The sequence below is a fragment of the Malus domestica genome, chromosome 07 (assembly GCF_042453785.1).
Source record: "Malus domestica chromosome 07, GDT2T_hap1".
Lineage (NCBI taxonomy): Eukaryota > Viridiplantae > Streptophyta > Magnoliopsida > Rosales > Rosaceae > Malus > Malus domestica.
Genome location: NC_091667.1, coordinates 21,900,747 through 21,916,928, shown reverse-complemented (window position 1 = coordinate 21,916,928; position 16,182 = coordinate 21,900,747). Strand labels below are relative to the sequence as shown.

Genomic DNA, 16,182 nt, shown 5'->3' with positions numbered 1-16,182 from the left:
TTATTCATTAAATATACCTAACTTAGACTAGTGTGATCGCTAGTGAAGACCTAACGTAAAATCCTCCACTCTCTTACTTTGCTTTAAATTTTCTTTTCATTTAGTTTAGATTGACCTATATTCAGTTCAAAAAAAATAACGTTTCTTGCATAATCGTTTTTTTAACCGTAGAAAGTTCTTGTTAAAAAGACGATTATGCAGGAAACGTTACTTTTCTGAACTAAATACAAATCAATCTAAACTGAATTTGTTTTCCCATTGGATTTTATTCATTCAATATACCTAACTCAGACTAGTGTGACCCCCTGTGAAGAACTAACATAAAATCCTCCACTCTCTTATTTGCTTTAAATTTTCCTTTCATTTAGTTTAGATTGACCTATATTCAGTTCAGCAAACTAACGTTTCTCCTATAATCGTCTTTTTTAACTGTATGCGGGAAACGTTACCCTTTTTGAACTGAATACAGGTCAATCTAAACTAAATGAAAGGGAAATTTAAAGCACCCAATTGTAGAAAATTTATGAATTAAATCACAGTTCATACAATTCTTTGCTCCCAATTCATGTCTGCAGAGCTTGAACCCATCTCCTAACAATTAATTCGGCAATTTGCTTGGGATGGAGTTGCTCTAAGAATAACTTTTTTTTTTCACCTGCACTTGTAATTTTCGGTTTCTTTACTGCAATTCATATTGTAACCATACCAGTTTAGAATAAAAATGTAAATTCCCTTCAATGGCTCAGATTTTATTTGAGAAATGTGTTGAGCTTTTGGCCCTCCTTCACACCAAAAGAAAAGAACTGTGTAAAATAAAGAATCAATAATGAAAGTGTTTTTTGTTAATGGTATAGCCCATAGAATAGCTTAGTTTGCCTTTTCTATTGGCAATGAACTAGTTTGGTTCAAGGAGGCCATTTCTATTGGCAATGATGAGATGGACAAATACTAAAATTGACTTTCACTAACCGACGTCTTTAGAGTTCTATTCCTTCAAATTGACCAATTTTAGACAATTTAAATCATAAATTCGTTAGCTAAATGACATGAATTAGGAGATTCAAATCTTCATTGATGTCTTGATAGTTTAAACATGCTTAACTTTTGTCCACGTTATCACGGAACGCTAGTTTAAACATGCTTAACTTTGGTAAGAATCTGAGAGCCTCCAGATGTCAATTAGCATAATAATGTATGAATTAGATTAGTTTTAAGACGTATTATTATCGTAATTGTCTGATTAAGTGGGCTTTGCGGTTTTGCAGATGGGAGTCACTCTTACATGTTCCGCCATCGGAAGAAGCATATCGGTGAGTGCCCAATTCCCCCCCCCCCCCCTTTGGATTGTTTTTGTGGTGAGAATTTTCAACTGCTTTCATGTAATTATGCTCATGAAGTTTATATGGTTCTGTTTTTAATGTTTGGAAGATTTAAAGGAAATTTATATCAATCATTTTACATTTTATGTGTAAGAAATTTACATAGGCAACTTATAAAGTCTCATTCTCTTGGTCACCCAGTGATTAACAAAACTTTTTATATGTATACATTTTATTATTTTTTACTTTGGAAAAAGTTAGTGTCTTCTGAAACCTCGCCACACAGGAAGGGCATGGGGATGTAAAAAAGGGGATCCTATCAACTTATTTTGACCTCATGAGCTTATTCTTACTTCACAATCGATAAACGAAAGAAAACTTCCATCTCCAAGTTTAACTCAGACGTAACTCCTTCTTTTTGGATGTGAAGTAGTGTCAAATCAAAATACCTAACAAGCATTAGCTCCTCTGAAAAAGAGGTGATCCAGCCACACACCTTCCAGTACGGCTACCTTATTACGACTTTACTCCAGTCACTAGCCCTGCCAATTTTGCATCTGTTTAATTCAGCTGGTTTACTTGCTCGCACGTGTCTAATTGCATAATTCAGAGTACAGTGAAACATTTGGCTATCGTACTAATGGGTTTTTCATTGAATTTTGGATGCATCTCAGACTGGACGCGGATCGGTGCATTTTCCGTTGAACCTTCAGAAGCATTCCTAACAGAAAAGCTGATCAAACCATCAAGGCTCCCAGAAGGATAGAGCATACAGAAAATGTTGGAGTCCTGCGGCTGTTGTGTGTTGGATAAAGTTAAAACTGGGATATGGATTGCTGGTAATTACTTGAGCTGCACTCAATCATCCTGGTAATTATTTTAGGGAAAAGAATGAAGATTAAATAGTGCTAAAGTTTAAATTTTTTCACTTCAATTTAGTTAACTTGTGTTTTCAACTGTAATGGTGTTCCACAGATCTCCAACTTGCTCGATGCCCCGTCTGCGAGCTCAATACTTGTGATGGTAAGGCAGAATAACCCATCACTGCTCAATATGTGTGCTTGATGGATGTGATCACTTGCCGTTTGTTAAAATGCCTTTGTAAATCTAGATTAATGTGTTAAAATGTATTTTTTAAATTTTGATTAGAAACTTTAATCTTGCTTTCTTTCTAGTTCTGGAGAGAAGCAGAAGGCATGTTTGCCAAAATGCTGCAGAGTGCAGAGTAATGTGATAAATCCACAGTCACATTATCTTACTCTTCAAAAACGACACTTATTTTCGCAATCTGTTTACGTTTCCTTGTTATATTTGTTAATAGCGTAATTGTGCATGTTTGCATATATATGCAGGAACGATGCAGACATTGGATGCAAGGCATATAGAACTGTTCTTGAGCGAGGGGTACAAGAATGGAAGTTGGGATTACAAGCTCATCGGTCACCATGTCAACGAGCATGCCAATGGTGCTTGTGGGGCAATTTTTGATATGAAACACCTCAAGGACTCTTCAACATCTGGTAACTTCAGATACTCTTTTCCCTGTATATGTGACACTGGTAACTGTTGGTATATGGTCCAGCCTATGATCAATGTTCTAGATTATTCTAGTAAGCAAGAGATGAGGCTGGAGCTTGCTAGACAATTCTAGCATGTTATTAAGTTGATGGAAGAAGCTAGAGAGTACTAGCTTCCTTGGTTGCAAATGGAAAGATCTAGAAGCTACAAGTATGTGGCTAGTCTAGATTTTTCTATACTAGAGGTTTGAAGAAGGAACTAGAAACTAGTAGAATGCCAAGCCCTCACCTATAAATATGGGTGTGATGTAACCAATAGAGAACTAAGAGTGAGTAGCAAAGGATCAAGTCCAAAGCTAGAGTTCCACTCCAAGAGTGAGAGTGAGAGTGTTCCACTACACATTGTGTGAGTGAAGTTTAGAGTGATAGAAAGTGTGTGTTATACTTTCTTGTATCCATCAAGCCTTGTCTTTGGCTTGGTAAGACTACTCTTGTTGTATTCATCTTTTTTCATATAGTGAAGATTCCTTGTTTGGTGGACGTAGGCATAAATTGCCGAACCACATAAATTCTTGGCGTCCATTTTCTACTTTACCTTGTGCATTCTCTATCTTGTAGTACCGACATTCCTAACAAGTGGTATCAGAGCCCGGTTGGCTCGTACTACGAGATGGAAGGAAGTGGCACTATGATCAAACTCACCAACTCCAATTGGGTAACATGGAAGCCAAGGATGGAGGACATTCTCTATTGCAAGGATTTGCATGAGCCAATTGAAGGAGATGCCGCTAAGCCCGAGAGCATGTCCGATGCCGAGTGGAAGATGAATCGCAAGGCTATTGGCACAATTAGACAATGGGTGGATGATAGTGTTTTTCACCATGTGTCTAATGAAACCAATGTTCGCGAGTTTTGGACGAAGCTTGAGTCCTTGTTCGAGAAGAAGACCCCAGCCAAGAAAGCCTTCTTGATCAAAGAGCTCATCAATGTGAAGTACAAGGATGGTTTAAGTGTAGCAGAACACTTGAACAATTTCCAGAATATCATCAACCAGTTGGCTACTATGAAAATGACGATCGAGGACGAGCTACAAGCGCTCTTGTTACTTGGATCCTTGCCAGACAGTTGGGAGACCTTTGTGGTGAGTATAAGTAACTCTGCTTCTAATGGTGTTCTTACTCTTGATAATGTTAAAAATAGCATGCTCAATGAAGAAACAAGGAGAAAGACTTCTGGCACAGATAGCAGCCAAGTATTTGTCACAGAGAACCGCGGAAGAAGCAAAAGTAGAGGGCCTAGAGGTCATGGCAGGAGTCCTAGCCGATCCAAGTCAAAGTTCAGGGGTGCATGCCACCACTGTGGCAAAGAAGGCCATATGAAGAAAAATTGTCGAGTTTGGAAGAGAGAGCAAAGGGAAGGAAACAATCAGAAGAAAGATGATACTGGCAATACCACTGCTGTCATATGTGGTGATGTACCAGAAATATTGTCTGTTGGTGAATGTCTGCATATGGGCAACTCTGACAGAGACATTGAATGGATCTTTGACAATGGAGCTTCCTTCCATGCTACGTCCAAACGGGAGTTCTTCAGTACATACAAAGAAGGTGACTTTGGCATAGTGAAGATGGGGAATGAAAGCTATTCCAAAATTCTTGGAATTGGTGATATATGTCTAAGAACTAATCTCGGCTGCCAATTGATGTTGAAAGATGTGAGACATATTCCTGATATACGTCTCAATCTGATATCCATCGGTACCCTTGATCGACAAGGATATTATCACCATATTGGCGAAGGAAAATTGAAGCTTACTAAAGGCTTAATGGTGGTAGCAAGAGCACGACTTTGTTGTACGTTGTACCGGTCAAATGCCAAGGTTTTGAAAGGTGAGTTGAATGCTGTGGAGGACTCATCTCTAGACTTATGGCATAAGAGGCTAGGCCACATAAGCGAGAAAGGCCTACAAGTTTTGGCAAATAAGTCTCACATTCCCTTTACCGAAGGTACGTCGTTAAACTCTTGTGAGCATTGTTTATTCGGAAAACAAAGAAGAGTTAGTTTTTCTGTTCCATCTACAAAGAAAGGAAACTTGTTAGATCTTGTTTATTCAGATGTGTGTGGTCCCATGGAAGTCGAGTCACTTGGAAGAAATAAATATTTTGTTACTTATATTGATGATGCTTCACGAAGGGTGTGGGTGTATTTGTTGAAATCCAAAGACCAGGTGTTTCAGACATTCCAGGAGTTCCATGCCATGGTGGAGAGGGAAACTGGGAAACCTCTCAAGTGCCTTCGTAGCGACAACGGCGGCGAGTACACATCTCACCAGTTTAGAGAGTATTGTGTAAAACATGGCATACGTCATGAGAAGACAGTTCCTGGAACTCCACAACATAACGGTGTTGCTGAAAGAATGAACCGAACCATCATGGAGAAAGTCAGGTGTATGTTGAGGACTGCAAAGTTATCTAAGCAGTTCTGGGGTGAAGCTGTAAGGACAGCCTGCTATTTGATCAACCGATCTCCATCAGTACCATTAGGTCTTGATGTTCCAGAGAGAGTATGGACTGGTAATGATGTGTCTTACTCTCATCTGAAGGTGTTTGGTTGCAAAGCTTTTGTGCATGTGCCCAAAGAGCAGAGATCGAAGTTAGACTACAAAGCTACACCGTGCATCTTTCTTGGTTATGGCGGTGAAGATTTTGGTTACAGATTATGGGACCCATACCAGAAGAAGTTTATCCGAAGTAGAGACGTGGTCTTTTATGAAGAACAAACAATTGGGGATTCGGATAAAGAGGCACAACCAGATGGCGCAGTCAGAGGAGTTGATCCATTAGCTTCAGATGAAGAAAGTCACGATGACATCCCTGAAGCAACTGCCAATGAAGTGCCTGCAGAATCAGATAATGCTAATCAAGAGGAGCCTGATCAAGATGTGCCAAACCATGAGATTGCTGATCAGGGGGAGCCTAGTCAAGAAGAGCATATTCAAGGAGAACCCAATCAGGGGGAGCCTCCAGCCCTACAAGAGAATGAAGATCAGGTCAGAAGATCCATCAGAAGTCGAAGACCGTCTACCAAGTATTCTTCATCAGAGTATATCATGTTGACTAATTATGGAGAGCCCGAAACATATGAGGAGGCCAGAGCTCATAACGACAGTGACAAATGGATGAAGGCAATGGAGTCGGAGATGGATTCCTTATCAAAGAATGATACCTATGAGCTGGTGGAGCTTCCAAAGGGCAGGAAAGCATTGAAAAACAGGTGGGTGTTCAAATTGAAAAGAGACGACAACATGACAAGGTACAAGGCTCGTTTGGTTGTCAAAGGTTTTGGTCAAAAGAAAGGAGTTGACTTTGATGAGATTTTCTCACCGGTGGTGAAGATGACTTCCATTCGAGTTATCCTTGGTATGGCAGCAAGCATGGATCTTGAGCTCGAGCAGTTAGATGTTAAAACTGCATTTCTCCACGGCAATTTAGAAGAGGAGATATACATGGAGCAACCCAAAGGCTTTGAAGTCAAAGGTAAAGAAAATTTGGTGTGCAAGCTCAAGAAAAGTTTATATGGTCTTAAGCAGGCTCCGAGACAGTGGAATAAGAAGTTCAACTCATTCACGGTGAGTAATGGGTACAAGAGAACTCATGCTGACTCTTGTGTCTATATCAAACAATTTTCTGGAGGTACATTCATCATCTTATTGCTTTATGTTGATGACATGTTGATTGTCGGACAAGATGCTTCTATGATTAAAAAGCTCAAAGAAGAGTTATCTAAGTCCTTTGACATGAAGGACTTAGGGCCAGCCAAGCAGATTTTGGGCATGGAGATAATTCGTGACAGAAAATCCAAGAAGTTGTGGCTGTCACAAGAAAAGTATGTTGAACGGGTGCTTGAAAGGTTCAACATGAAAGCAGCCAAACCGGTAAGCTCACCTTTAGCCAATCATATCAAGTTGAGCAAAGAGTCGTGTCCAAAAACATATGAAGAAAAGGAGAAAATGGCAGTTGTTCCCTACTCTTCAGCAGTAGGAAGTATCATGTATGCAATGGTGTGCACACGACCAGATATTGCTCATGCAGTAGGTGTGGTGAGCAGGTTTCTCTCTAATCCAGGGAAGGACCACTGGGAAGCCGTTAAGTGGATTCTCAGATATTTGAAGGGGACTTCTAAGATGTGCTTGTGCTTTGGCGGTTCCAAACCAATCTTGGAAGGATTTACAGATGCTGACATGGGAGGTGACCTGGATGGTAGAAAATCTACATCTGGGTACTTGTTCACTTTTGCCGGGGGAGCCGTGTCTTGGCAATCCAAGTTGCAAAAGTGTGTTGCTTTGTCCACAACCGAGGCTGAATACATAGCCGCTACAGAAGCATGCAAGGAGTTGTTGTGGCTGAAGCAGTTTCTCCAAGAGTTGGGTTTGAAGCAAAGTGATTATGGCATTTATTGTGATAGTCAGAGTGCTCTGGACTTGAGCAAGAACACTACATATCATTCACGCACTAAGCACATTGATATTCGTTATCACTGGATTAGAGACGCTATCGAGAACAAGTTGCTGCAGCTGAAGAAGATTCATACCGATAATAATTCTTCAGACATGTTGACAAAGGTAGTCACAAAATCAAAGTTGGAATTCTGCATTAAAGCTGCTGGGATGAACTCCAGGTAACTTGGAGTCATGATCGGAATTCCTCCCTCATGGACTGGAGGGGGAGATTGTTGGTATATGGTCCAGCCCATGATCAATGTTCTAGATTATTCTAGTAAGCAAGAGATGAGGCTGGAGCTTGCTAGACAATTCTAGCATGTTATTAAGTTGATGGAAGAAGCTAGAGAGTACTAGCTTCCTTGGTTGCAAATGGAAAGATCTAGAAGCTACAAGTATGTGGCTAGTCTAGATTTTTCTATACTAGAGGTTTGAAGAAGGAACTAGAAACTAGTAGAATGCCAAGCCCTCACCTATAAATATGGGTGTGATGTAACCAATAGAGAACTAAGAGTGAGTAGCAAAGGATCAAGTCCAAAGCTAGAGTTCCACTCCAAGAGTGAGAGTGAGAGTGTTCCACTACACATTGTGTGAGTGAAGTTTAGAGTGATAGAAAGTGTGTGTTATACTTTCTTGTATCCATCAAGCCTTGTCTTTGGCTTGGTAAGACTACTCTTGTTGTATTCATCTTTTTTCATATAGTGAAGATTCCTTGTTTGGTGGACGTAGGCATAAATTGCCGAACCACATAAATTCTTGGCGTCCATTTTCTACTTTACCTTGTGCATTCTCTATCTTGTAGTACCGACATTCCTAACAGTAACTTCAGATACTCTTTTCCCTGTATATGTAACTTCAGATACTCATTAGTCACTTGGCCATACCACGGATTGGTTTAGTATATGTGACACTGGTATTTGCTGTTTCAGCAACTTCTTGTTACATGTAGCAACAAATTCCCGCATGGCATTTTTCCCAAACACACATTTTAACCATAATTTCAACCACTAGCGTTTGTTGATCGTATAAATTGATCTGGTTTAATGTCAAATTAAACAGCAGCAGTGTTTAATCTCAAGCCATGGGTGGGCAAACCAACAGACTGGCAACCAAAGGCTGTCATTACTCTACATGCAGTTGCAGTCAACACAAATTTGCAGAAGAACGAAGGTACTAGTTAGTCGATTTTCCATAAACATAACCGAACTCAGCTTAATCGAGAATCTAAGTGACAAAATCCATTTCTAACTTCGATATTTCATCGATATTCTATATACCAGGACTTCAAGTGAAATGCCATGTCATGAGAGCTGGACTTCAAGGAGAAGTAGCATCCATCAGAATCTCACAGCAGCTCCTGTAAAGTCCCACGCCTCAAAACTTGCTTGCCAAGCTACACGAAACAGATTCCCGGAACTCCACAGGTTATTGCCAGTTGCTAGTCTCCGAAAGGGAACTTAAAACGCCTTTCAAATAATCAGATACTAAGAAAATATTTCAGTTAATAGCTTAATTTCCTGTTAGAGATAGATTTGGTCGTTCTTGTAGAACAAATGGGCACATGATGTGCTGCTACATATACATGTTTACATGCTCACACTCACACACATACTTGTGAATGAAATCAATGAACGGCTCAGATGAAATCTTTGAAATTAATTACTTAAACATTAATTAATCTCTAATGATCATTCTTATGCTTAATGGATGACCAAAGGATTCATCTCTGACCTAGAATTTGAAATTATAAAATATGATTACAAAAACATATTTTAATTTGTAAAAGCTTACTAAGAAATGATTGTGATAAGCAATGAGCACTTAGTGATAATTACTTTATAAGCTTTTGACTTTTGGATTTTTATATAAATATAACCAATTTTATATAAAATTTATCTAAATTACGAGGAGAAATATTTAAACTCAAGTCGAACTTCGACTTTCGGGTTGTTAACGAAGCTTTGTCATTCATGTTTTAGTCCTTCTGAGATAACATGGACATCTCACACCTCCTCTTTCCCCTTCTCTTCCTCCTCTTCACCCACATCTCTGCACTCAATGATTGCCCGGCTTCCGATTGTGGCGGTGACGACAGCTTCCCAATCCGATTCCCTTTCCGGTTAGTACCCAAACAACCCAAAAACTGCGGTTTCCCGGGCTTCAACCTGGCCTGCAACAGCCACGGTCAAACAACTCTAAAACTTCCAAACTCCGGCGACTTTTTCGTCAGACGAATCAGCTATGCCACACAAGAAATCCAACTTTTCGACCCCGAAAAATGCCTCCCTCGAAGGCTTCTAACCCTCAATCTCTCGGGCTCTCCTTTTGTTACTCCCACGTACCAGAACTACACCTTCCTCAGCTGCCCGGCTTCGTTCACCAAGTCGAGGTTCACTCCCATTGACTGCCTCAGCAACTCCACCACCTCGGTTCTGGCCACCCCTTCCGCCACCCTGGCGAATTCGATGTCCGCCACGTGCCAGATTGTTGACACATTGGAGGTTCCGGTTTGCGGGCAGGTTCAGACGGAGGACGGATTCTCAACCAACCTTGACTGGGATCTTAGTTTGACTTGGTATGAGCCTTCTTGCAGTAGTTGTGAGGTGGAAGGTGGCATTTGTGGATTTATCAGCAACACCACCCAAGAACTCGGTTGCACCTTCAATTCAACAGCAGGTAATTTTCTAATGGGAGATTTGGTTGCGGTCCCTAACTATGAATATTTTTCGACTAAAACCTTATTGGTTTTCAATTTTTTATCAAAGTTCCTGAAATTAATATGATAATTTATTTCTATGTACGTTACAATATTTTTTAAATTAAAAATTTATATTTATATTTGTTTATATTAATGAGATTTTAAATAAAAAAACCATAATTTGTGGGATTAAAAATATTAAAATATAAATATACTATTGTGTGTGTGTATATAAACATGGGTACATTCATCAAAATTAACTAAAAAATTATTGTATCAAAACATGAGTACATTCTTCAAAATCACAAAAAAAGAAAGAAAGAGATATTAGGCTTAATAATATTAGTAAATTTTTTCGATTAAACTTAACATGGATACATTCTCAAATCAAAGAAAAAAGAATGTACCCATATATGTTTAAAAATGGATTAGAAAAAAATTGAATAGATTTTATATATAAAAAAGTGGTACATTTTACATATAACAAATTGGTATATTTAAGAATGAGTACATTTTAAGATTAAAAATTTGAAAAAATTACATGAATGGGTACATATAATTAGCATGGGTACATTTAGCAAAAATAAAAATGGGTACAAATAAATAAAAAAATATGGGTACAAATACAAATAAAACTTTAAAAAATATGGGCATAAAAAGAAATTAATATATGGGTACAAATTAAAACTAAAAAGAAAATTGGTACAAATTAAAAATGGGTACAAACTAAAAATAAAAATATATGATAAAAATATACTAATGGTAACATTTTTAACATTAAATGAATATATTTAGAAATAAAAAATATTTTATTATTGAAATAACTAATGATGTTATTAATACCAAGGACCATGATCAAAAATTGAAAAAGAATAAGGTTTTAATCAATGAAGTAGCAAAAGTAAGGATGAGAACCTAATTTCTCCTTTTCTAATTCACATATTTGCATGATTGCAATTTTCCATTGAAAGTTCATAAAGGGTTTCATACTCTCGTTTTCTTCTTTTGCACCGTTTTTGGTCTTGTTTTCGTTCCTCAATTCTCTTTTGATTTATTCAAGATAAGTAAGATGGGGTTGAAAGTCACTTACCTTTGCAAGTTGTAGTTTTGTAGTTAATCATGATAAAACTTAAGAGGAAGAGTAGAAACTAAAACTTACACAATTTGACCGACCATCTATTATTTTAGAGCGATACTTCTTTTCTCAATGTTAGAAGTTATTTCATTACGCATTACAGTATTTGTTTACACTAGATTATTATTAGAAGTATTATTAATAAAAGCAATTTCAAATATGTTTTTAAAAGCATAAAATGTCTACTAAATAAAGAATCAGCAACGAAGAAAAGTTCATCTTGCCCTTGTAATATGGCACACGGTACGCCTTCTTATCGATTTAAAAAGGTTCAACACGTTATCTTGCAGGGGCCGGGGCCAAAAGTCAAATTCCAATCTGTTTTTTTATTTTTTTTTAAAGAATAAGAAATGGAGGAGAATAGATAATATTATTAAGGGAAAAAAATTAATAATAGTAATTCTTTGTAATATAAAAACATCACTAGGATATAAAAAAAAATTAAAAAAATTAAGTGGTGGATAGATAGGGCCATTTTCTTTAGCCTACTGCATTTCAGATTCAAACAACGACAGGTCAAGAGCTCGTTTTCCAGCACTAACAAATGGCTTCAAATTCTAGGAGGATCAAGCTATGGTTTATATGTTTTCAGGATCATTTGCTTGTCCATCACGGTACCAGCCACCGCATGCGCAGTTGTGATTGGCTGCTTTGCTTGTATCAGTGGCAGGGGTAATGCTGCACAGCGAAGGTCCACCGCGGTTAATGCAGAATCGCCACCACAACCCCCCGCCGTTGTAACAGTTGGTTTGGATCAGACAACCATTGAATCCTACCAGATGCTAGTTCTTGGGGAGAGTAAGCGCCTTCCGGGACACAACGATACCACCTGCGCTATATGCTTGTCGGAGTATCTCACCAAAGAGACGGTGAGATGCATACCAGAATGCAAACACTGCTTCCATGCTGATTGTATTGATGAGTGGCTGAAACTGAACAGTTCATGCCCAGTTTGCCGGAACAACCCGTCCCCGGCTCATGTCAACTCAACGTCCCCGGCTCACGTCAACTCAACGTCTCCGGCTCACGTTGACTCAAACAATGTCTGAAATTTCTCTCCTTTTTGTGTTTTTCATTGTACATGCTCACATTTTGTGGATGCCGACAATAGAACATGTAGTTTTGTGGAAAAACAAGACTAAATTATGGGACGACAGTGAATTTCACAAAACGAAAGTTGCACATATATTATTGCATCAGTCAAAGCATCATGGTACACAAGTACAAAATTAGTCCGACAAACGGGCAGAGATAGAAATATACACATCGAAACCCCGATATTCATACATTGATGAGATTTTTTCTTCTTCTAGAAAGTATAAAGTTAAATGAAGTACATAATGTTGTCATTTCTTTGCAAGGAGCTTCTTTGGAATCTTCTCGATCGGGGTAGCTTTTAGCATGAAAAGCCTCGCAGCTTGCTCCTGCAGAGTACCCCCGCACTTTAGCCCACGAGTTTGCAGTTCAGACTTTAACCTTTCCCGGCCAAGAACCTACAATAGAAAGGTGGAAAGTCATGTTGATTCTGCTTACTAACGATTTGAAGTCAGAGCCCTCCCCAACTAAAATGACCATGGTGGGCAAGATGAAGGTGCAAGGTGTGAGACAAAAGCAACGAGGCAGGGATGTAATAATTAATATGGGCATTAATTTAGCTTTCAACGTGGACATGCCTAGTCATGTTCACAAGGCGGACTGTATTATACATAATCAACAAACAGGGGAAAGCGAAAAATTCAGCTTCAAGAACTTAACCAACGCCCTAAAACATTTAATTGGAAGAGTAATGGAGGCCGCAAAAACCCTAAATCGCTTTAGCAGTAACATAAATTTAAATAAAAAGATTATTAATATGATTAAAAACTTAGAAGCATACCTCCATTTCAGCTGCTGAACCGTACTCATCAAAATTCAGTGGCTTCTCTATCTCTAGAGTGTTTCCACTCGCAACTGTTTCCTCCTGAACTCCTGAATCATTGGCTTCAGCAATGACTGATGCACTTTCAATTTCTTGCCCATGCCCTGAACTAGGAACCTTCTGGGATTGACCAACTACTTCATTCAGATTTCCCATCTCAGGTCCACTGCAACCTATCTTTCCATCTTGATCTGCTTCAACTCCCGAAACCGTATCAAGCTCTGAACAAGTAACACTTGCACTACTAACCATCTTCTCTTCAGGAATCACTGGTTCAACCATCTCATTCTTCTCGTTATCAAGAGATTCTTGACCAGGGCCTCCACCAAAAGGTTGTGCTCCCTGCACAACCATCTCTTTCTCTTCCTCCGAGCCACTCTCACTTGAGCCCCCACCTGAGATCTCACCATCTTGTTTCCTACCAGTCACAGAATCCAAACTTCTCTCAGTTTCTTTACTTGAATCTGAGTTATTCCCATTATTTAATACAATGGATTTCTCATTTTTATCTTCATTATCACTGTCGTCATCCTCTGAATCACTTTCGCCCATTTTCCTCTTGCCCATCCTTACAAAAACAACAAATCAGACATCAATACCAATGACAATCATCTTATACAACAATATTAAAGAGAAATGGCAGGAAGATACAGTGTTTCTGCAAAAACTTTCTGAAATAAAAAAATGTAGGATTTCCGAAACAAGGTTTCGCCAGAAATCAAGATTATAAAATGAAAAAATATATATAAAAAACCAGACATTGCTCTAAGCAACCTTCTGGCTAAACCTTGTCTATCCTAAATGAACTTAATGGGTTCCCTTCCTTCACTCTATCATCCGATTGACCCCCGTAAATCAAAAGCAAAGAACATGGCTTTGTTAACCAAATTATGTATATCGTGTGAGTTTTCGACTTCAATTTTCATACTAACCTCTATACCAATAACTAACACGTCCAAATTCTAATATTCATTTCAACTCATAAAAGAAATAAACCATTTATCTCAAACCACCATATCACTTCCCCATTGCATTACTTTATTTCATTCTCCTAAAAGCATTCCTCCGAATTCATCATTTCCAATTTCCAAGCACAAAATCAACATAGCAAACATAAATAAACAGAACCCATTAAAACCCAACACAAATCCTTACCAAATTTTCAGCCTTTTCGAATCTGCCACTGGTTCCTTGGCCGCCCCCCTACGCTTTCCCTTAACAGCCTCCTTAACCGAATCCAAAACCTCCGAAACACAGCGTTCCGATTGCTCCCTATACTTGGCCACATACTTCTCAGCCTTATCGTCTCCAGTTCCCACTTTCCCCTTCTTCGCAATACGCTTCAAATAATCCTCCGCCATCTTTTCGAGCATCCTCTCTTCTTCCTCAGCCCTCCACTCCTCAAGCTTCTTCTCCGCATTAACATGCCGCAGCCTCCGACCACTCATATCACGACACGCGTCGAAATTACTCGTCTTCTTCTGCCCGGCCTTCGTCGCAGCCCCACGCAGCAGCGACCCGAACCCGCCCTTTCCACCGACGAGCCGGAGCAGAAGATGCACCGTTGGGAAGTACGGCGCGTCGGAGGAGGAACACGAGATGACGGAATCATCCTTGAGTTGGCGAGTCCCGGTGACGAGGCGCTGGTGATGGAGGGGTATTTTGGTGATTTTGTATAAGAGGTGCTTGATGGAAGTGGCGGGGATCTTCGGGGTTGTGAATTTTAGGGTTAGGGTTTTGCCCTCCAAAAGTTTCACGAATAAGTTGTAGGTGCTGGATTTGGTGACGGTGGATTCCGCCATTGATGAAAATTGAGGGGAGAAGTTAGGGTTTCGAAGGACGAAAGATTGATGGCGATCGAGTCGAAGGAGAAAAGGGAAAGGTGGTTTGTTCTGGGGATTGGATATTTATGCGGTTCGCGAGTTTCCGTGTTTACCAGTAACCAATCCGGGATCACATCCCGGGTCGGGTCTTTATTTCCTTTTCGGCTAAGATGATTTTGTACTTTCTAAAAAATAATTTTAAAAAATAAAATACTCTCTATTAATTAATAACACACTTACTGTTAATCAAAATCCTTTGAAATTACCAGTTTAATCCTCTAATTAATAAAAGTATTATGAATAGAATAACTAATAATAAGGACATAAGCAATAAAATTCGCAACTCCTAAATACATAAGCCCAAAATATAGAAGAAAACTGAAAGATAAAAGCCTGATTTAATACTTGGGTTGTAATGGATTTTTATAGAGTTAATTAATTTATAGAGATTTCATATGCATTTTTAATTTAATTTCTTCAAAATCTTATGGGAAGATGTGAGATTTGTGGATACAGTACGAAATCTCTCCAATTTCATCTAATTTCTCAACTTTTTCAAATTCTTTAAAATCAATTTAGAATTGAATACATTTGTAATGTTATAAACTTTTTCAAATTCCAAATTAAATACTCTCGGATTTCTAAGGATATTAATACTTTATCTTAAAATTCCAATTAAATACCTTTTAAGATTCCTCAAAATCTCAATTAAATACATCATGTAACCAAGGTATAAAATATTGATGATATCAGAAATATCGGTAGTCCAAAAACATGAAAATTTCGGGATATTATCGATATCCATAAAAATTGAATAAAAACCACGGAAATTGTAAGAAAAACTTGGAAATTTTTATTGAAACTTTGCAGGATGTTTATTTAGTCAATTATCTATTAGTTTATCACAAAAAAAAAAGGAAATGTATTGCATGATAAATTTAACTGATTTAAGTTGATTATATAGAGAGCTGGCAAACATTGTGAGTGTAGAAAATATGTAGTAATTAATGAAAGAAGTTTAAACACACCATAATCATTTATATATAATGAATTAGTACAATATTTTACACTTTATACATTGCATAGTAAGATATATGAATGACTTAGTACCACATAGAGTTCCTATCAAGGTCTAAAATATCGATGATATCGGAAATATCGGTAGTCCAAAAACACGGAAATTTCGATGAAAATATCAGGATAATATCGATATTTTAGACCTTGCATGTAATATACCATCGAGTTTTCAAAAGAAAATGAAAGGAAAAAAAGTC

At 38.3% G+C, this 16,182-nt stretch overlaps 3 protein-coding genes across 3 annotated transcripts; 2 read left to right on the top strand and 1 right to left on the bottom strand.

The window, feature by feature from the left end:
* The first annotated feature begins 1,173 nt into the window (after positions 1–1,173).
* Positions 1,174–9,019, top strand: LOC103410208 (probable F-box protein At3g61730). Its single transcript, XM_029105746.2, has 6 exons — positions 1,174–1,310; positions 1,994–2,158; positions 2,295–2,342; positions 2,672–2,839; positions 8,394–8,504; positions 8,615–9,019. Exons 2-6 carry the CDS (start codon positions 2,098–2,100, stop codon positions 8,695–8,697), a joined length of 471 nt encoding a protein of 156 aa, XP_028961579.1. The 5' UTR covers positions 1,174–1,310; positions 1,994–2,097; the 3' UTR covers positions 8,698–9,019.
* A 227-nt stretch (positions 9,020–9,246) lies between these two features.
* Positions 9,247–12,366, top strand: LOC103420696 (putative RING-H2 finger protein ATL21A). Its single transcript, XM_029105745.2, has 2 exons — positions 9,247–10,010; positions 11,729–12,366. The coding sequence occupies exons 1-2, from the start codon at positions 9,329–9,331 to the stop codon at positions 12,214–12,216; spliced, it is 1,170 nt and encodes a 389-aa protein (XP_028961578.1). The 5' UTR covers positions 9,247–9,328; the 3' UTR covers positions 12,217–12,366.
* On the bottom strand, positions 12,329–15,036 carry LOC103439330 (uncharacterized). Its single transcript, XM_008377877.4, has 3 exons — positions 14,241–15,036; positions 13,044–13,653; positions 12,329–12,660 (listed from the first exon to the last, which is right to left on the bottom strand). Exons 1-3 carry the CDS (start codon positions 14,885–14,887, stop codon positions 12,514–12,516), a joined length of 1,404 nt encoding a protein of 467 aa, XP_008376099.1. The 5' UTR covers positions 14,888–15,036; the 3' UTR covers positions 12,329–12,513.
* Positions 15,037–16,182: the final 1,146 nt, after the last annotated feature.

What these genes read in the sequence shown, in the direction of transcription:
- LOC103410208 (XM_029105746.2), top strand. Translation starts at nt 2,098, where the DNA reads ATGTTGGAGTCCTGCGGCTGTTGTGTGTTGGATAAAGTTAAAACTGGG. An exon ending in AACTGGGATATGGATTGCTG is followed by an intron (nt 2,159 to 2,294) that starts GTAATTACTTGA and finishes GGTGTTCCACAG; the next exon opens with ATCTCCAACTTGCTCGATGC. An exon ending in CAAGGACTCTTCAACATCTG is followed by an intron (nt 2,840 to 8,393) that starts GTAACTTCAGAT and finishes CAAATTAAACAG; the next exon opens with CAGCAGTGTTTAATCTCAAG.
- LOC103420696 (XM_029105745.2), top strand. Translation starts at nt 9,329, where the DNA reads ATGGACATCTCACACCTCCTCTTTCCCCTTCTCTTCCTCCTCTTCACC. An exon ending in CACCTTCAATTCAACAGCAG is followed by an intron (nt 10,011 to 11,728) that starts GTAATTTTCTAA and finishes TTCAAATTCTAG; the next exon opens with GAGGATCAAGCTATGGTTTA.
- LOC103439330 (XM_008377877.4), bottom strand. Translation starts at nt 14,887, where the DNA reads ATGGCGGAATCCACCGTCACCAAATCCAGCACCTACAACTTATTCGTG. An exon ending in TCGAAAAGGCTGAAAATTTG is followed by an intron (nt 13,654 to 14,240) that starts GTAAGGATTTGT and finishes TGTTTTTGTAAG; the next exon opens with GATGGGCAAGAGGAAAATGG. An exon ending in GTTCAGCAGCTGAAATGGAG is followed by an intron (nt 12,661 to 13,043) that starts GTATGCTTCTAA and finishes TTTCTATTGTAG; the next exon opens with GTTCTTGGCCGGGAAAGGTT.